The 22,771-nt window shown below is 34.8% G+C and overlaps 1 protein-coding gene across 2 annotated transcripts in view; it reads right to left on the reverse strand.

Moving 5' to 3' along the window:
• egg (SET domain bifurcated histone lysine methyltransferase eggless) overlaps nucleotides 1–11,868 on the reverse strand; it is a 196,199-nt gene extending 184,331 nt beyond the window's left edge. The window contains exon 1 of one of the 2 annotated variants that reach the window (XM_076495536.1): nucleotides 11,556–11,868. In XM_076495536.1, the coding sequence (XP_076351651.1) occupies nucleotides 11,556–11,605 (50 nt within the window). In that variant the 5' untranslated portion in view covers nucleotides 11,606–11,868. The remainder of the gene's footprint in view (nucleotides 1–11,555) is intronic. The other variant, XM_076495545.1, reaches the window with a different exon arrangement.
• Nucleotides 11,869–22,771: the final 10,903 nt, after the last annotated feature.

The following is a 22,771-nucleotide window of genomic DNA, read 5'->3' on the forward strand; positions in this document are numbered from 1 at the left end:
ATAACTTTCAAAAGTTAGGAAATGAACAGGGCATCTGGGTGGCCCAGCCTTCAAAATCACGCCATATGTGACGAGCAAGTAACACTTTCAGATCCCAGTATATTAGGTTATTTTCTAGCGGCACCTATGTTTATCTTCTGTACCCACCATTTCTTGTTAGCTAAACTTTCTAGAGGTACGTAACTGAAATAGGTCGAACGTTGTATTATATAAATACAAACATTTCAGAGAGAATTTCATAAGTTCAAAAGGTTCAAAAATTTGAAAACCATCGTGATCACACACACATTTGTATTACCACAGTTAAGGTCTTGCGGCCCAAAAACAGCCTGCAGGATACAGTGTGCGTTACCGACAACTCTGATAGATTAGCGATTTTCCGCCTTCTGCAGCTCAGAGTGAGACTGTGTTAATCCAAAATATCGCATATTTTCAGTGTATATGCTCTAATAGACTCTTACTCCGCTTACCAAACGTCAAGGCAATCCATAAAAAGGTACCCGAGATACGAAATCACTTTTGATTTTCTTTCTTCGCACCTAAAGTACGGAAAATTTACATAATAGAAAGACAAACTTAACTTTTACGGATTTTTTTTTTTTTTTCAGATATGGTACACTGATAGATCTTTTTAACTTACAATTAGGAGTTTCATGTGGTGTTAATATAAATTATATGCGCAAGGTTATGAAAAATATCGTTTAAATCTAATAAATTGTGCATGTCTACGGAAACGTCACGTGAATTATCGCTGGAACATTTTTACTACAGCTTCACCTAGAAGTGAATAGTTTTAATTTTTGTCATTCAAGTTTAAGATAGGAGATATAGAGCAGTAAGAGCAATGTATGAAAGCAAGTGGTGATTATTACATTACGTATTACAATTTATTATGTTACGTATTACAATTTCAAATATCTTAAAACTAAGTTATATTCAAATTTTGATTTAAAAGTTAAATAAAATGTCGACATGCATTCATTTTATGATACTTGCAATAAGACTGACAGTTTTATTTTTTGATACAAATATATTTGAATGTACAAACAATAACACAATATACAATAAAAGTTGTTACAAATAATGATCTATATTCACAAGTTTGTTTCTTTTGAATCTCGCGCAAAGTTACATGACGGATATCTGCGCTAGCCATCCCTAATTTATCAATGTAACACAAGATGAAAGGCAGCTAGGCATCACCACCCACCGCCAACTCTTGGATTTCTACAGTAATGAAGAAAGTGACACAACAAAGGTTTGTATCACTGATAAATGTAGTCCTTCTGCAGTAACAAAGTGACACAACAAAGGTTTGTATAACTGATAGATGTGGTCTTCTGCCGTAGCAAAGTGAAACAACAAAGGTTTGTATCATTATGATGTATGTGCATGCCTCTGTATTAACCAAAAAGAAGTGTGTATTTATCCAACATATGTACATATTCAGTTGCCATGGTTAAGAACCTATACAATAATCTAAGTCTTGTTATTAATTGCTACCTTTTTATAATTAGATGCTAATCACTAATTAGTTTTGTCATATCTTACTACCTCTAATCTGTTTAGTGTAGATAATGGATGAAAATCTTCTTTGTATTTTTATGCAAGTCTGGTGTCTTATAGTAATGCATTATAAGCTGTGGTTAAATTGGGATTTTGAATGAAGTGAATTCCTTTTTGTGATCTACTCTAATGTAACAATCAATTGGCTCGAATGCTAATGACCAATTCTTAAGAGTCAGAACCCTGTTCCAAGCTATTTCACCCCAGTTTAACCTCTGATTGTGATGAACATATGCATCTTAAATGAATAGCTCTGAAAACATTTTATTACATAGTGTGGAAAAGATTGAAACAATAGAGAATAAACTATGCAATAATATTAATGCAAAATCATACAACCCCACTGCATTGTATATCATAAGACATTGGTCATTCTCTACAACCCTTATAGTGTAATACTGGTGATACACTACATGATGTGCTAAATATTAAAGGTACAAAACAGAATAATACCATATTTGCTAATATACAAGATGACACATTTTACTCTTTAAAATAATGCTTGATTTTATCTCTCTCCTTATATATAAAGCTTCAAAGATGGAGCTCCAGTAAAAACTCTCTGGTGAACACCATATTTAACCAAAACTACATTGTTCCTTTAACTTTTGTTTGCTTCTTGAGTAAGTGTGTTTATGTTGTGTCACCTACTGTGTTACAAGAACATATATGTAATTAGATCATTTGTCTCTATTCTTCTTAAATAGCAGTTATTTACCTAACATGCAAATTACAATTAATAGAGACATTTTGGATTTGATCCCATCCTTCATACTAAAGTATTCCTAATGTTGTATCACAAAGGTTAGTTTCTGTAACACACACTAATTTTGTAAACATATCTTTAGGTTTACTCTTCATGATAAAAATGGAGGTCAACTGTGATGAAAACTTTATAAAAGTATTTATGCAACACTGAGCTGTGTGTAGCATTTGAAGAGCATAAAAATCACAAATATGGTTATACTGATTACCTTTAAAGTACAAGTAAGCACCATCTTTGAATTTCTTTGCAAAATCAACATCCTGGACTTGCTCAAAGAAATACACTTAATGTGACAAAAAAAAATCCAGGGTTGTCTTATATGCCATCAAATATAGTATTTCTATGGTTATTCATTTTGGTGTTCATTAAAACACACAAATAGTTAAACTAATTTCAGACCGATAAGTCTGGTAGAGGTGAACACATTATATTAAGCCTTCTGCAAATTTGATCATATTGGGAGAGCTGACTGTTTTGGGGCATCTGATTAGTGAAGTGCATTGCAACAGATCCATTTTTGTTATTTTTTTTCACACTGGCCAAGTTTAACCTCTGTTGTTTTTTTCAACATTGCACCTGATTATACATGATCAGATCAGGTCTTACATTTTGTAGCAGACTTAAAACAAACAAAGAGAATATTACTGTATTATACCCTTTGTGGTATAATGTTAGAACACATTTAGCCAGGATTTTCTTCAGAGAGAAGGATCTGTATATGGTTCATGATGCATCTTTCTTAGATATATGTATAATATATATTTGTAAAACTGAACATGTTTTGACACGAACTCATTGTTGAACAAGTTATGTTAAAACAAGTATTAATGCAAGTATTAATAATAATAAACTGGATACGATCAACACATACATATCACTGATGTAAAATAAAAACATCTGAGGTTCTTAGACTAAGCTCAGAGGTACACCATTTGTGACATAAGTCCAGTTTGTCTGAACTCCATTTGTAACAGCCCTCAATTTTGTTCCATCCAGTCACTCTTTTATCCAATGTGTTAACTCATCTTCCACATCTATAGACTTTTTTTTTTTACAAGTCCTTTATGTTGCACTTTGTCAGATTCTTTCTGAAAATCAAGTTACACCAAATCTACATTCTTACCATCATCTATATTAGCAGTAATCTTTTCAAAGAGTGTCAAAAAAGATGTGTAATGCAAGATTTTCAATTAGTAAAATCATGTTGACTATCCAATAAAATTCTAAACTGAAAAGAGCATCTTTTAACACACTTTCCAAAACTTTTTTCTTTTTCTTTTTTTAAATTTCATGCAAAGCTACATGAGGGCTGTCTGAGCTAGCCATCCCTAATTTAGTTGTGTAAAACTATAGGGAAGGCAGCTAGTCATCAACACCCACCGCTAACTCTTGGGCTACTCTTTTACCAACGAATAGTGGTATTGACATTCACATTATAATGACCCCACGACTGACAGGGCAAACATGTTTGGTGCGACAAAGATTCGAACTCTCAACCCTCAGATTACAAATCGAATGCCTTAACCCACCTAGCCATGCTGGGCCTAAAACTTTTCTTACAACTGGTGTAAGACTAATAGGTCCATACTTGCTGGGACAACTTTTACCACCCCTCTTGAAACCAGGAGTTATAATAGTTAACTTCTAATCCTCTGAGAGCTGTCTACTATTCAAGAAAGTACAAAAAATAGTAGTAGTGACTTGCATATTCAATCTTTAACCTCTTTCCTAACCACTGGAGAAATATTACCTGGCCAAGGAGCTTTATTATTTTTTAAACTTCCCAATTTTTTCTTAACCAACCCAGGCTTAATGTTCACTCTCAATGTATTTATAGAAAACCTTACTGTTAATCTTTACATTTTCAGTTAACCTTTTCTTATGCATTCTTTCTGATGTCTAAATTTCCTGTTTCACCAACTTTCATGATCTTCTGAATCTCCTGCCATACCAGTCAATTTAGATTTCTTAAATTTATGATGCTTTTCTTTAATTTTGTATCTTATACCCTTTTTGAACCAACCTAGATTTTTACTTGTCATTTCCATTTTTTGTGTTTTCAATAAGGAATTTGGTCTTGAATATTGAAAAAAAAAAGCACCATCTGATTAGTGTCTCCAAGTAATTTATCTGCCCAATACACAGCAAATAAATTTTCTTGTGTCTTCAAAATTTGAATTTTTCCAATATGTAACCATAATATAACTATTCCTTATCTTCATTTGTAACAAAACATTGAACCTAATATGGCACTTATTACTCGCACCCAGACATTCCCCAACTTACATCCTATCACTCATTTCTGTATTTGATGTTGTTATTTGACATTTTATAGCACAAAGAAACTAGGCTATCTGCAACAAACCAGTAAAAAAAATAAAATAACAGTGAAAACATTATAAAAAGTAATTTAAAGTTAAAACAAAAACAGTGGCCCAACAATGGATAAAAACTTAAGTAGCATTAAAAATGCCAATATCCATTAAAAAATTAAAGATATTTGTAAAGTGGACAGTGTAACCATCATCAGTGACACTGTCCAATGTGAGGGGTAAACCCTTGATAAAAACATGTCTAAAATGGTGCCGTTGCTCACATTCGTAACAAAATCATGACAGTAAAATGTGGACTATTGTGACCTGAGTGTCATACAGACCACACATTGGTGCATCAGTCCCAGATAAAAGAAAAAATATCAGTTAAGAAACTGTGACCAATGCTTAGCCTAGTTAAGATAACTTCCTCCTTCCAATCCCTACAGAGACAAAATGACCAAAGTCAGGTAGAAGGTTAAATCTGGAAAAGCTTGTTATCACGTTCTCTTCCAAGTTGACTGCCAACTGGCATGGAGACAAGCCTTGAATACAGGGCCATAATCCATGTATGGAATAGGCATGGCAGTAATAATGCCAGAGCAGACAGACTTAGCTGTGGTATCAGCAAGCTTGTTCCTGTGAATACCGACATGGCTTGGTATCCAAAAAAACTGGATAAAAGTAGATGATAAAGAGAAATGGGCCAGTCAGTTTTGAATATCAATGAAAACAGGGTGAGAACTAATATGAAGTGATTCCAGGGTTAGTAGAAAGCTAAATGAGACTGTATAAATAGTACATTTTGAGTACTGTATAACTTCTACATGATCCAGGGCTAAAGAAGTGGTGTACAATTCAGCAGTGAACACAGAAATCCACAGTCCAGTTTCAACTGAATTAACAACAGATCTTTAGCATAGAACATCAAACCAATCTGCAAGAGGTGGAAGAGAGGACATAGAGGGTGTTCAGTGCCCTTATACATTTGACGTGTAGCTGATTGATGTGTGAGATGAAAGGTTACGGTCAAATATAAGCCTCCAAGAGCATTGTCTTGAGGACCACAAGAAGCACAACATCATCAAGATGGAACTCGGGTTTGGTGTGAACATCCCATTGGTGGCAAAAGTGCATGTAAACAGTTTTAGAGAGAGTGAAGATGAAACTGTTTGTTGTGATCCACTTCAGTAAACCATTGAGGGCAGTCTGTAGCTGCTGATCAATAAACCTCATGTTTAATGACTGACACAAGATGTGGAATTCGTCAATATAAAGTATTTTTGCAACTGTAGAGGAGGGTTGTCCAGTAATAGCATTAATCTTTATAATAAAAAGTGTGACACTGAATACACAGACCTGAGAGACTCCAAGTTCCTGTGAAAAAGAACCAGAAAATGTCAAACCCACACAAACTTGGAATGGCTGGTCCATTAAAAAGTTTTGATAAAAATGACCAAACAGCCATGTAACACTCGATTTGAGGTCTTACAAAATACCATACCTCCACGTAGTGTCATAAGCCTTCTCAAGGTAAAAAAAACAACACAGAAACAAGATGTTGTCATTTGAGAAAGGCTCCCCTGACTGACATTTCAGGTCAAATCAGGTGGTCCACGGTGGAGCACTGTTGTCGAAACCTCCACTGCATGGGCGAGAGTAGGTTGTTTGATTCAAGGAACTAAACAAGACGAGCATTAACTATCCTCTCTGAAATCTTACAGAGATAGCTCATCAAAGCAATTGGACAGTAGTTTGAAGGAATCATCAGATCCTTCCCAGGCTTGGAAAAAAGAGGACAACAGCCAGGTGCCAAGCATCAGGAAAAGTATTCTCCTGTCAGATCCAGTTAAAAACACCCAGAAAAGTGCATCTCACAGTGAATATCATCAGATCTGACTGATTTACTTCCAGACAGATGAAGAGCAAGTCTGAAGTCCATCAGTGTAAAGGGGCAATTATAGTCGTAGAAATGATCAGCCCTAAAGGGAAGAGGCTATCACTCTGCTCAAGTCTTCATGGTTGAAAAGATGGGGAATGAAGCACAAGTGCTAGATGCATAAGAAAAGCTTTCACTGATTGTCCTGGCAATGTTTTGGGCATCTGCAACTTCCTGGCCATCAGAGCAAGATCAAACGGGAGGCAGAGGTATACTGTCCACTGACCTTTTGAATCTTGTCCCGTATGATGACTTTGAAACTGGTGGTAGAAGAGATGCTAATTGTGTATGTAATCCAAGATTCATTCTGGCTTTGAATTCTTATCTGCTGAGCATGTGCATGGTTTCACTGAAAAACAATGCAGTTTAAAAGTGTGGGGTACATACAAAAGGTATCCCAGGCCTATTTTTGAGCCTTCTGTGATATGTGGCAGGCAGGATTCCACCACTGATGAGGATACTATGGAAAAATATGTTGTGGTTTTAAGAATACACTGAGCATCTGCCTGGACAATACAGTCAGTCACTGCTGCCACAAAGTTGTTTCTTTATGGCTTATAGATTATGGTAAGATCAAGGTTGAGAGAGCAGTGAAAGATGGCTAGTTGGCCTGGTCCAGTTTCCATCAAGGCATGTAGGTAGGATGGTATCAACCATCACTAGTTTCTCTCATAATTATAGGAAAATGACTACTGCCTGATAAGTCACTGTTAACCCTCCAAAAAAAATGAGATAAGAGTAAAAGGGAGCAGATAGAGAGATAAATAGCAGTAAAAGACTGAGTAGCTGAATGAAAATAAGTATAAATATCAGTACTGAAGAGAGGGATAAGTCCACAAAATCTTCCAGGATTAAAAAGGCAACTGTTCAATGGTAGCATCAAAGTCTGATTAATCATAGGTCTTTCCAAGAGACAGGAAATGGTGATGGTGCAACCCAAGGAAACATGGATTGCTACAGCCTCCAAGATGTATCAAGTGGTAAAGACAGGGAGGGGACATGCTGATCGACCAGCAGTGTCACCCCTCCATGCAATTGTCCATAACAAAACCTGTCATTTCTGTACAAAAAAAAAAAAACTTCTGAAAGGTGACTGCATCAACAAGTATCAGAAATGTTTCCTGCTAGGAGAGACATGTATAATGATAAGAATCATTTAAATCTTTAATGTCATCTATATTTGAATGAAAATCCTGACAGTTCCACTGTATCAAAGTGACCATCTTTATTTATGTGGAGAAGAACTGGATGGACAGCCCTTCTGTTTTCAACCACATTTTTTTTGTTGTTGGAAGGAGGTCTATCAACCTACATGGATCCTGCCCCTGGTTGAGTAGGCAGGTCTCTGTCTATAGATGAAGATTTCAGTGACTGAGAGCATGAATAATTAATCATTTTACATCTCAGGGCCAAAGAATAAGATGGATCCAATGAAATGCCAAAACCCAGAGCCAAAGTAAGTGGACCTGGAGAATCACTGGAAGGAGTAGCAGACATGGACTCATCAACCCTTTTATCCATGCAGCACAAAACACTCTTCAGCTGCTTTGTAAATGACTCTGTTGGAGTGCCATTCAAAGAATGCCCATCTGCAGGAATTTAAGGCCAAAGTGGTGTGTTGGGGTAGGACCCCTGAACCACCAGGATTTTCTCCACCCCTTCACAGATTGCTACCCATGGCAAACATGTGGGTGGATGTTCAGATCCCAGAAGAGGTAACTGAAAGTACAGAACCTTCTCTGGGAGGTCCCCTCTCCACGTACAGAAATCCATCTCGAGAGATTCTGCATTTGAAGTTAACAACAAATCTAAAATAGCAATGTTTCTAGTAAATTCCTTGACTAATTGGTGAAAAATGCCATTCTGAACTGTTTCCAAAAACCTTTCTCATTATGGTTTAACTTTAGTATTTCCCATTCTATATGCCTGAAATTAAAAATTGCCCATGCTTATGGCTTCATTAACAGCTCAAATTTTAATCTTATTGTAAAGTTTCTCACTAATTTCATCACTATCATCTGGTAGTCTGTAACAAATTCTCATTAAAAGCCTTTTTTATTTATATCCACTAATAGAAACTGATAAGGATTTAATTTTCTTACTATTATCTTTGAAAACCTAAAATCCAACAGAATATAACTCACATTTTTTACATATAAAACCACTCTTTCCCTTCTTCTGTCCTTATTAAATAGCCTGTAATCTTGTATTTCAAAGAAATTTCTGTCATCAAAATCATCTATGTTTAACTTATTCCCATTATATCAAATACTGAAAGTATTTTCAACATTTATTTCTAACATATTAGGTGCTAATGACTCGAGGGCAATATTGTTCCAGATAAGGAAGAGTAACTGTTAAAGATAACATTCGGTTGTTAAAGGCTCATTTTTGTACACGTCAGTACATTTATTTAAAGGCTCAATACATTATCATTGGTTATTTTAAAAGAAATTTGAAAATATATTTATTTTGACACCTAAAAATTAACTCAACTGTTGAAAATTCATTTACTGTGATTTTGTTTCACCTTTTACATTTTAGCTTTTATAAATTCATGAAGTTTCAGACATTTTTACATGCAAATTTTTTTATTGAGAAAATGTACAAACTTAACATTTTTATTAATTTAAAATAAACACAAAATCATGCATAATGCTTATCTTAATTGTTTCAGTAAATATCATATTTTTATTTCAGAAAACCACAATGTATTACTTTCTATCATTACCATAACATTTTACAGTGAAGATAAACATGTTATTGATATTTTAGTAAAATTAGAGTGAGCTTTCTTGGAACTTTCAAAGAACTCCAGAATAAAAACAGTTATAACATTTTTCTTTTAACTTTGAATATTTTTCACACCATAATACTTTATCAAAAACATTCTCTAAAATAACATGCCATTTGGTGACCAAGCAACAAAATCACACAACTTGAAGTCAGTAATTACAATCAGCATAATAATATTTATGGTCTTTAATTGCAATGATCTGGTATTTCAATTCAATTTGCAACAAAATGTGTTACAATGCTTTTCAGTTCAGTTTTCTTCAGTAATGTTTGAGTGAAAATTTTTTCAACACTGGTGGACATTTAATATTAAATTATAGTTGACTCCTCTCAACACTATGTCTGCATTGTATAAGATAATTCAACTGGAGAAAATAAAAACTCTGGTAATTTTTGGTTTACACAAAAATCAGTACTTATTACTTTAAAGCCTTTAAATTATGAGCCTGTTTGTATCCTTTCATGCTTTAGCCTTATGATTAGTGCTATACAACATGCCAATGGTTTTAATATCACATAAATTCCAAACGTGAGAGACTATATACACCATTATTTAACTTATGAAATAGAAGCTATAATTCTAATAGATATACTATATGTTCATCCATGTGCATTCACTATTTACTACCATAAACATAAGAATAGCAAAAGGAATACTGAATACAAATAACATTATCCTTCTGTGAAGAATATTAATCCTCTCCTCACTAATATAATAATCTTGGTATTCTAATTCTAATAATGTTTTTCCCTATAGTTTTCTTTTTTTAAGATGCAAACAGCATTTGAGGATTTGTGATAAAATTTTTCATATCAACATAAGATGTATTAATGTAAGTAACAGGCCAAGGATCAGTTTCAATAATGTTGTTTTCAGGATTTTTATAATTAACACCAGTGCTAAAAGTCTTATGAAATGCTAATGGACTTTTTTATTCTGTCTATGCTTATTCCAAAGACATAAAGAACTTTTCAGTGAACCTGGATCAAATCTTTTTCTTTTTTTATATAGTATACTCATTAAGTGTAAGGAGTAAAGCTTCTAAATAATTACAGCATACTTAAGTAGATGCCTTACAATCATAGTCTCCATTTCAAATAAATCTAATTTAATTTATGCTGTTTCTGGCACATTGTACATTTTTTATGTCAAAAGAGCCCTAGTTTTAACTTTTAAAAATTGTGGCCATTAGATAAATACTTTTGTATACATTTAACATGTCCACTTTCAAAATATAGCCATTCTTCTCCTTACATTTTGGCAAGTTTGGTTGCCTTCTGATGTAGAGGCATAAGTTTAATTAAATTTAAGAAAAAGCTTGATAAATATATGAATGATTAGGATTAGCTTTAAGCATTTTTAAAAAAAGTTAATTTAGTTAATTTACTAGTATTCATTTTTTTCACAGTAACTGCAGTCTATACTTTTTCAAATATGTTGCTTTGATGGATATGGTTCAATCAAGTAATAGTATATATATGCTCCCTATGAAATGTACATGGAATCAATAGAGGGAAAATTTCTCCAACCACTGACTGACAACTCTAAAGGCTGGTTCTTTGATTTACATAGCACAGTGCATAACTGAAGTTTCTGTTCATAATTTAGATATGCAAAAACTGCTCGTTTGGGTTGAGAAAATATTTTACGTAGAAGAGCGAACAACGTTTCTCAACCCAAACGAGCCGTTTTTGCATATATATTTCCTACAAGTGGGTTTTCTCGACATCACTGATTGTTCATAATTTAATCCTTTTTTGACAAAATGCAATCATTCACACTTGTTAGAAAAACAACAGTGATTTTAATACAATATTTATCCTACAACTGTAAGTGACATTTTATATATTATGAACATATACATTTATTGTTAACCAAGTTAAGACTAGTTCAGTGAAGTACAATAAATATATATATATAATTATAAAGCAAATAACTTTGTCAATGCACCAGTTTTATTACTATTTCAGATAGACCTAGCTACCATATTTGCAACAAATATTGTTTTCCGTATTGAAAATAATCGATTATTACCTGAAATATTAATATCATACTTTATAATTAAAGCACTTTTTTACAGATTAACCATGCTTAATATTTTTTATTTATCATTAATATTAATAAAATTGGGCATAGCAACTGAAATCAAGAATAGATTTATTATTATATACTTACTGCTTCGTTAAGTCAAGTTTTGTATCGCCTGTAGGCACGTTTCTGCACATCAACCATCTTTTTGGTTGGAGTAACTGAATGACCCAATATTTTCTTGAAAACGTTTACACCAGCAGTATTGTCTTTTATTAAACTAATGCATTTCACTTTTCGCGTATTTTCATATCCTGTCATCACGAATGTTATAGTGTTAACAAATACCTAGATACGCAGCCGCAGATTTCACACATAATTCAACGTCATTTGGAAACAATATTATTATACTAATCAGAAAGTGATTTTTACGTTATATCGTTCAGCTAGTCAAAAAACTGGTCCGTAAAACCGCCAGAGCATACGCGGCGGAACAGGTCTTACAGGCCGGGCAACAGCAGGACCAGATGTTTTTCTTTTTAACTGTAGGACTTTTTAAATTTCAAATTAAATTGCACTTTAAAAATTGTTTACAGATAAGTAAATATACTTATTACAATAATGTAATTACATGTGTAATCTGCAAATGTACATGCCTATGTTTGCTTTATACTTTACACTTAGGGTGAATATGTTTGTTTGTGTGTGTTTTCTTATAACAAAGCCACATCGGGCTATCTGCTGAGCCCACCGAGAGGAATCGAACCCCTAATTTTAGAGTTGTAAATCCGAAGACATACCGCTGTACTATCGGAGGGCTAGGGTGAGTATAAGTGCTAGTGAATACCTATTTTAGTGAATGTACAGAATGGCTATCAAATGATTAATAAAGTGGTACCTCAATTCTCGAACTTAATCCGTTCCAGAAGGCTATTCGAAAACCGAATCAATTTTTCACATAAGAAATACTGTAAATTAAATTAATCTGTTACAGACCTCCAAAAATTACGCATTATGAAGCATTTTAAGTAAAAATATTACTTATTTATACCTGTGTAATACTTACATGCATAAAGTCAACCACAAAACCTATAAACACAATAAAAAAAACAATAAACGAAAATTTAACTGCACTTTACCTGTGCTGAGGAGAGCTGATGGCGTAAGTGAAAGGTGGTGAGGAACGTGGAGAGTAGAAGGGTTATTATTGTTTGGAAGGGGAGTCACCTTCCGTTAAAACGTCAGGTAACTCTCCTTCTGTGGTTTTTTCTCTTTTCTGTCTCTTTGCACCGCTACAACCTACGTGAGACTCACTGGACCTATTTCTCACTAAAAACTTGTCTAATGAGGTTTGTTTCTGCCTGGCACCCTCCCCATGTCTCACTACACTATGTATGCCACTTCTCTTCCTAAATTTTTCAAACCACCCCCTACTAGCCTTAAAGGCATCACTTATATCAGCACTCGTTCCAGGAGTGATTTTCAGGAGGTCAGCATGCAACTGCTTTGCTTTCTCACAAATGATGGTCTCAGAAATGCTATCACCAGCTAACTGTTTTTCGTTTACCCAAATCAACAACAGTTTTTCTACCTCTTCCATTGTTTGTGATTTTGTTTCGTAAGTACTGTCACTACTTTTGCAACATCAGTTCCTTTGATGACCTCTTTATTTTTCAGTTTGGTGCAGACTGTAGACTTCACCATACCAAACTGTGTAGCAAGGTTAAATACACGAACACCACTCTCATACTTCGCTATGAGATCTTTTATCACCTCTATTGTGGCTCTAACAACTTTTCTCTTTGGTTTGCTGCTTTCATTATCCTTCTTTGACCCAATGGTGGCTTATTTAATCAGAATTTTTTAGAAAAACAAAAATAAAAACGAGAACGTTCACAGCAGGTTTTAGCGGGGGTGTGGACTGAGCGACAGGTGCGGGTAAAATGTTTTGGGCAAGCTTGGCGTGAGCCGAAAATGGTCGAAGTGTCGTTCGAGTCATCAGTCGGATTATTTTGGGTGTTAGGGACACGTCAGCTTGGTTCGGGAATCGAGTTTATGTTCGACAACCGAGACATTTTTTTCTCAAACAATATGTTCGAAAACCGAATTGTTCGGGAAGGGAGTCGTTCGAGAACCGAGGTACCACTGTACTTTTAATAAATTATAGTAAAAGTAATACAAAATTAAATCTCAGAGGGTACTGCAGGGGCCCAAGAGTCATTTCCGAAATTTCATAAAAATATTTAAGAAATATAGTTTATAGAATAAAAATATTTTTTTGAAAAATTAAATTTATATGAATTAGGACATTTAACTCGGATATGGCGCTTTTCATAACACTGATTGTTTTTATTTTTCAAAACAAAAACAGTGGTAGTTTGTGGAGTCCTGGAAAAAATTGAAATTAAAAGGGGCTCTTGAATTATTAAAGTTGGAATATACCCATTTATACAAAACCACTTATCGTTCGGTGCATTATTGTTGCTCATAGAATTAATTTTTATTTGCAATCCACTGACATTCCTTAGATCTATAAGTAAAATGAACAGACTTTGTTTTTGAATTTCGCACAAAGCTACTCGAGGGCTATCTGTGCTAGCCGTCCCTAATTTAGGAGTGTAAGACTAGAAGGAAAGCAGCTAGTCATCACCACCCACCGCCAACTATTGGGCTACTCTTTTACCAACGAATAGTGGGATTGACCGTAACATTATAACGCCCCCACGGCTGAAAGGGCGAGCATGTTTGGCGCGACCGGGATGCGAACCCGCGACCCTCAGATTAGGAGTCGCACGCCTTAACACGCTTGGCCATGCCGGGCCTAAATGAACAGAGACAACTAAACAACAAGAAATAATAGTTTGTTTGAAGTTGAAGCACAAAGCAACACAACAATGTTTCAACTTTCTTAGGCCATCTACAGGTTAACAAAGAGAGTTTGCAACTGACTGTTGCCAGGTGCATGTCTTACGAACGAGAATATAAACGGATACGAAATTGTATGGGGCGATACAATTAAATATTGGGTTATTAATTAGTATAGGTATAAAGGTATTCCTTTATATTGATTTAATTTTAGTTTGAGTTGTTGTATAAGTGGGGCTTCTATGAATATGCTTTTGTTTATATTTGTTTTCCTTCTTAGTATATGGGTATTTTTATATGGTTATGTTACGCTTATTTGATTTGTAGTGTTCAAAAACGTGGAAGGTGCTTTTTGAATCTGTCATTTTTCTGCTTGTTTCTCCAATCTGAAAGCCGTGGCAGTTGTTGCATTGTATTTTATAAATAATGTTGGTGTTATGTTTGTCAGTGTAGTTTTTCATAGTATGGACTTTAGTTTTTTACCAGGTTTTTGACCAGGTTTCTAACGGTGTGAGTCCGCAGTAGTACCGCTGTACCAATGGGGTACTTTCGTCAGAAACGTTGACAACAGTTTTGTCTGTTGGTTTTGAATTTCGCACAAAGCTACTCGAGAGCTATCTGCGCTAGCCGTTCCTAATTTAGCAGTGTAAGATTAGAGGGAAGGCAGTTAGTCATCACCACCCACCTGGGCTACTCTTTTACCAACGAATAGTGGGATTGAGGGCGAGCATGTTTGGCGCGACGGGGATGCGAACCCGCGACTCTCAGATTACGAGTTGCACGCCTTAACACGCTTGGCCATACCGGGCCGCTTGACAACACAGTAGAAAAGTAATACTAATAGTTTTTTTATAATATTGTTTTTTACATTACTTTAATATGTAACATTCAAGATATATGCGCTATAACACCACCTTCTGATATTTTCTTTAAGTAAACACTGTGACTGACCATTGAATTCTGTTTACAGTTACAGTATGATATATCCCTGGTGGGACAGTGGTAATGTTACAGACTTAAAACGCTAAGTTCCGGCACTTGATTCCCTGTAGTTTATGCAGCAGCAAAAACGAAGTATTTTGTATTTGCAACCCATTTGCTAGGTGGGTACATAACCATTTAAACAAACAAACTGATCTCTTGAAACCACAGCATATTGCGAATGAATACTTTTGTCACAGTATCATCTGTTCGAGGTAAATGATTCACTGAGGAACTGCTGTTTCATAACAATTTGCACGAGGTTTTATATTTACGAGCCATTGTTTAGCGATTGACTTTTACACGTTTTTTTGAGTATTTTTTACAATAACACTGATTATACACTTTTCTTGTTGGCTGTACATTTATGTTATCGTTATAAAGTCTTTTTAGGGATATTTTATTTAGAGGAGATATTAGAGTGTATTAATAAAAGTAAAGTAATTTAGGAAAATATTTGGGAAAGAACATGCACCACATTTAATTTTTATCATATATGTGTTTTGACTACCAATCGACTGTCATCTACAGAAATTCAGTAATTTTTTATTAACCGAGAAGGGTTTAAACTCGTGATGATGAGAAACCCACTTAAGTAAAAATGTGTTCTCAAGATGGTTGGTATGGGTATTAAGAAGGTCGAAACGTTGTTGCTCTGTACTTTATTTTAATAAAAGTTTTAATACCCATGCCAGCCGTCTTGAGAATATAGGGTTTAGAACTTTAGACTGTTCACAGTTGAAACGAATTTCGCTGTCGTTTTAAACTGTTACCGAATTAGTTGTTGCGTAGTCTGAAAACAACTTTTTGTATGTTTAGCCTCAAGTTTAAATATAATAAAGAACTACTACCACGCACATTAATATTTAGCTTTATCTGAATAACGTGAAATAAATCTGATTGAATATTTGGAATTAAGCGCAAAACTAAACAATGGGCTATCGGTGCTCAGCCCGTGACGGGTACTGAAACCCGTTTTTAGCAGTAGGAGTCTACAGACATACCGCTATGCCACTGGGAAGATTAAGCTATGTTTTTCAATGTTGGCAAAGGATATTTATTTTTAAAAAGTTAGAGTAATCGGATATTAATATTTGTAATAGGTATTAGCCTACACGATCAACCTATTTTAATTCTTAATTAACTACTAATTTGAGTTTTCCTTTCTAATTAGATACTAATTAATTCATATCTGTGTTTTGACTACTAATCGACTGTCTTCTACAGAAATTCACAGTAATCTCCGATTATGGGCACAGCATTGATGACCTAATAATTTGTGAGAAGTTTTGAAACTGTGTTGCATGTTGTAATTACATATTACCAGATTACGAAAGAGAAATTCATAACTTGCAAGAAAAAAATAAAACTGTTACCAAAATAATTTTGTGCTTATTCTAAAGACGACCCAACATTCATAATTAAAATAATAAACACTGATGATATTCAGTGGTATACGAAACTCGTGTAAAAGTATATTTCCTCGGAGGTCTGGTGTGCAAAAAATGAAGACACATGTGTACTTTATACGTCGGTATGTTTGCGTTATATATAAGTATAACACGTACATGAAACGATATATGTAAGTGTTCCATATTTGTGTGCATTAACAGTATTTGAAATTCTAAATTCGATATACCAGCAGCCATCAGAGTTCATCAAATGATTTTCAGATAGAATGCTGCTTTCGCTGCTTGTAAGTTATAGGATTTCGAGATGATCAGCTTTTAACAGATTCCTCAGTCTTATTTTTATTATTTTTAGCTTTGAGAAACATCTCTCATAGTGAACTTGAGTGATGAAAAATGTCAGAAGAATGTGATACACTTCAAGTAAGTATAGTTTGAGTGCAGCATGTAGTTCTCAAACAACTAAAAAGCACAAGTTAAGCACCATTTGCACCATTGAAAAGTTTTGAACGAAGTAATGTCCTGGTATTTTACTCACTGATCAGTGTCACATTTCTCAATCGACAACTCTTCCAATGCAGTGTACTGTTACAAACTTTGATTTAGTTTCGGATACCTACTTGAAAATCCTCCAGATTAGATCTTACTCTTGTAAGATATAGGTGTGGTACGAGTTTACCTATCGTATCCAGTGATCTAGCAGGCCAGCTCTTTTTCTTTGTGTCATCAAAATTGTTTTGATCAAAATATCTGCATACAGCTGAGAATTTTCTGCAAATAATCTCATCATATTTCATACTGCTTGATCAAATACAACGTTGAAATAATATATATTTCTGTATATAATCAAAGGTGACGTAGTTGTATTATTTTCTGCAGATCTTGTTTCATCATACTTAGCCTTTGTATTTCTTTTCTTTCGGATAACCAATTCAGCTGACATCTTGATTTCATCACAGTCCTCAACATCTGATCAATCAGCTCCCCAAAGGCACAGCAGTATGTCAGTGTACTCACCCTTGCTAAGAACAGTGTTTCGATACCCGTGGTGGCCAGAGCACAGATAACTCATTGTGCAGCTTTGTGCTAGATCCTGAACAAACGAATGAACAAACTGAACAATCAATGCTGTACAAAATTTCGTTAATTTATCTAAAAATTAATACACTTTAGTTACAATACTTTGCCTGTCGTCCCTCAGTAATCTATGTTGAATTATTCACTCTTTTACTTGTCTCCAAGCCTGAATTAAATCAATTTAACTTGTTGGAAGTTATTGTGATACAGGTGTGATATGATAGAAAATGGACATGAACGTATGAACAGTGAAAATTGATTCACGCCTCCGAAAGCTCTCCAGCATCCGTCTGGTTTCTGTTGTTGTAACAGCATGATGTTATTTTGGACGCTTCACTATAGCCAGACAGTTGATCAGATCTGGAAAACAGCTTTGGAGTGGTCTATAGGACAGCTGATGATACACTTGACTCTCCTTATTTCACTTATCAGTTCAATTCTCTTCCATTTGTACGCCTATAGCTTGCTCTCAGTTTCCTTTTTTTAGATATTCATTCACTTGTAGGAACATTTGAAAAAACCTGTAGCGTTTTGCAACAGATACCCTTGTCGAGCCTATCACAACTGAGCATTATGTGGAAGTTTGCATCTACAGCATTAAAGAGCTGTTCTGCCCATGGCAAGCTGTTTCTCCATCTGTGCTGTTCGAAACACACTTGTTGACATCAATGTCGCGATCTCCAAAAACGCTTTTTATTAGATTGAGTAGTTCTTGTCCACTATCAGTGTGGCCATAAGAGGGAACGAGAACTAGAAGCCTTTCATTTTATTTCCCACCAAGCACTTACCGGACTACCAGGACACATTTGTCAGCTGTCATGATGTCTTGTATAGAACCAATCTGTTCTGAGAACATAGCAGCATTCCTAACTTCATCTGATGTAATGTTCTGGATCGTATTCTTCATTACCACAAACAACTCGTTGACCGATGCTTTACTGACAAAAACAACTAAACCCCCCATTCCAGTAGCTCCAGTACCTTTAAAGTTCCTTGGAATTAGCAATTACTTTGTTCAAATGGTTCTAGAATTTCGTCAGTTCCAAGAAAACACCATAATGTATTTCACATTTTTCCACCTCGTGTGCAGCTTTACTTTTGTGTCTTTTAAATGGAAAATTATACTTTTTAATAATCCTGATAACAACAATAATTCTGTTAGCAACTTTACGATTATACCGAATTCCGTGTATTCGATTATTACGCAGAATCTCACGTATATTTGTTGTTCCCACTTTCATATTAAACAGACGCACTTCCCAGTTTTGCATGTGTTCGTGTTCTTTAGCTTTTTCATACTCTCATACACATCAGTTAACACACTACATCCACACGTAAATGAAAATCTGGTGTTGCAACTTCAAAAATACAAGCAAATAGTAAAAAACAAAAAAAAAAAACTTCTGTTGAAAAATAGAGCCACTGTCTCCTAATTTTTGTATCATCAAAGTACATATCCAGGTCGAATGAAATATTTTTAAATGATTGAACCGGACGTTGGGCAAAAATTTGTTGTGCATATTGGACATGATGGTTTAACAAAAAAACACTATGTGGGTTTATTGAGGTGTTGCTTCTGTTTTTGTGTTGTATTTCTCAATGCTGCATACTTCTCTGTCTCTTTGTTGTATTTCTCACTGCTGTGTGGGTTTCTCAGGTGCTGCTCCTGTCTATTTGTTGTATTTCTCACTGCTGTGTGAGTTTCTAACGCGTTGCTCCTGTCTCTATGTTGTATTTCTCACTGCTATTTGCGTTTCTGAGGCGCTGCTCCTGTATCTATGTTGTATTTCTTACTGCTGTGTGGGTTTCTGTCTCTGTGTTGTATTTCTCACTGCTGTGTAGGTTTCTGTCTTTGTGTTGTATTTCTCACTGCTGTGTAGGTTTCTATCAGTGTGTTGTATTTTTCACTGCTGTGCGAGTTTCTAAGGCGCTGCTCCTGTCTCTATGTTGTATTTCTCACTGCTATGTGTGTTTCTGAGGCGCTGCTCCTCTCTGTATTGTATTTCTCACTGCGGTGTGGGTTTCTGTCTCTGTGTTGTATTTCTCATTGCTGTGTATGTTTTTGCGTGTGTTACAGTTGACACTGTAAGATTATCACCATCTTTACGTGAATGAACAGCTCGCGTGGTTTCAAACGTTTATTCATGGTCATTTGTTGTATAATACATTGATTATCTTGAAATTTCCAATGTGGAAAATGATTTTACAGTTCCATCGATCAAATAACGGATAGATATGGTAGTGTCTTTGTATCCTGTAAAAATTAAATTTGTGACGTTATAATGTAGGAACAGTTTACGCATCATTCTTGTAACAGTAACTTCGATAATTGTACTTAGCAAATTTTGTTGAACGTCACCAGCAAATATTGCCGATGTTAGGCAATATTCGTCATCGTCACGTATGTATAACACGCGACACCAGCATTATTATCAACTAGACCAATAATCACCAGCTAAACGGGTTATCAGTTCCTCATGCTACTTGTTTTAGAACTCCTGATCAAATGTATAGACGCCAGAGGAATTAATGTATTTTATAAATGTTTAAACGACATTTATCAGATGATTTTAATTGTTGAAGATATAAATTATTGAACATAATACACTAACATATAAGAAATATTGATTTTAAAAAATAAGAAATAAATTGTACAGACACGAGACTCTGCTTTGCTCCTATTGATTTCTTCGCAAGACAGTTTCGAGATTTTGAATATCATAACTGTTCAACATCGCAGATCCTAGAATAATCCCTCAGTTTATTATATGAGTCCGTTAAGCATTATAATGGACAACTTACATGCAAAACGATTATTTAAACGTAAAGTATTGATTATCTAATAATCTTGCTGCTGAAATACAAAACAAGATTTTGGCTTACAGTCCTGTTATTGGTGGCGAGATTCGTCAAATTTTGCAAAATTTCACCGATGAAATTAAGCAAAAAAATATTTTAGGCACAATAACAAATTAATCTTAATATAAGTGACCCGGTTGTTAATGTGTTTGACTCACAATATGAGGGTCACGGGATTGAATCCCTGTCACACCAAATAAACTTTACCTTTCAGCCGTGGGGGCGTTATAATGTGACCGTCATTCCCACTATTCGTTGGAAAAAGAATAGTCCAAGAATTGGCGGTGGGTGGTGGTGACTAATTGCCTTCCTTCTTGTCTTACACTGCTAAATTAGGGACGACATTTGAACTTTAACAATATGGTGATGCTCCGAAATTGTTTTAAAATAACATATTCTATCTCTGCACATACTATAGTGGCAGATGCCGTAAACAAATCATAATCTCGAGACTTATCTGTCAACGCTTCTCGTTTCTCGTTTTAAGCGGTAGATAAAAACAGTGTATCATATTTACGGTTATTTCATACTGCTAACTGAGTGAATAATTTTTGGGATATTTTTACATAGTTTCTTACTGGAGGCAGGTGCACAAATAGAACTATTTCTTTGAATTAATTTGTTTTTCATAAATATCTATGGTTCGTCAGAGATTCCTCGTGGCAATAGGTAGACCAAATTAAGTGAAACCGTTGTAAAATAACACTACACAATTCCTCATGAAAAGGCCCGGCATGGCCATGTGAGTTGAGGCGTTCGACTTGTAATCTGAGGGTCGCAGGTTCGAATCCCGGTCGCAACAAACGTGCTAGCCCTTTCAGCTGTGCGGGTGTTATAATGTTTCGGTCAATCCCACTATTCATTGGTAAAAGAGTAGCCCAAGAGTTGGCAGTGGGTGATGATGACTAGCTGCCTTTCGTCTAGTCTTACACTGCTAAATGAGGGACGGCTAGCGCAGATAGCCTTCGTGTAGCTTTGCGCGAAATTAAACAATGTATCTGTTACGTTCTATCTATATCTGATACGAATGAAACGTAAACCATATCACCCGAGAGCTTTTGAAAGGTGTAACTTTCCCAGCCTAGCTTTGAAGAAGAAAGGTTCACCTTTCTAAATAAAGCGCTCGAGTTATAGGGTTTCTGTTCTATTTCTATCAAGTCTTCTTGAACCTATGTGTTTTTCTAACATCATGAATATATCTAATACGTTCATAATATTTGACATAATTTCTTTTGGTAAATTTGTATCTAGAATTGATTGATATTCGACCTTGTTTGCTTTTTTATTGTTTAATTGCTTGATTTGTGTCGATTTACTTGTATGTGTGGTGAGAATAAAGGTTTTCCAGATAGGAAGCTTGGTACTGTCGACGTATCTTCTCAATTGAAAATTTACGAATTTTCGACTCGTATTGCAAGAGAATAGATACAGAAAGATTCAGCATGTCACTGGTGCCATGTGTATATGAAATATGCCATGGTTGTGTCATTTAATAGCACTTTATTTGTATCTAATAAACGTTTATATAGCGTTCTTCCATTTTATTTTGTTGAGTTACAGTTAAAAATTATATATTTACTATTTATATCTCCTGTTAAACCGTATTAAATACTTTTGCAATTAAATGTTTGCCTTTTTTATTTGTATATTTTTGTAATCCGAATCTAGTTAATTTGTTACATTTTGTTTTTCCTTCTCATTTATAGCTTTTCATTTGCAACTAAATGTCTGTCTTTTGTTACCTATGTGTATCATTTCATAATCAAAAATGTACCTTTTGTTACACGTTTGTATCTTACATCAATCCAAGTTTTCACATCTGTTACATGTTCACATTTTCTTTAATAAGAAGTTAGCCTTCTTTACATATTTGCATATTTTTTTACAATTAAAGGCGATATTTTGGTAAATTTTTGAATGAAAATGGTCTTTTGTTGCTACGTTGTATATTTTGGATACCTGCAACTGACCTTCCTTTACCTTTTTGCATCTTGTAAACAAGTAGTACTTAACCTTTTGCTACTTGTTTCCATCTGTTATAGCTCCAGATGTTCATCATTTTCATCTTTTCCCTCCCAAAAGGTCACCTTATAGTGTCTTTTTCCATATTGTAGTATATAAAAGTTCAACATTTGTTACCTATTTAAATATTTTATTTATTTATTCAATGGG

This window comes from Tachypleus tridentatus, chromosome 3 (genome assembly GCF_004210375.1).
Source record: "Tachypleus tridentatus isolate NWPU-2018 chromosome 3, ASM421037v1, whole genome shotgun sequence".
NCBI lineage: Eukaryota > Metazoa > Arthropoda > Merostomata > Xiphosura > Limulidae > Tachypleus > Tachypleus tridentatus.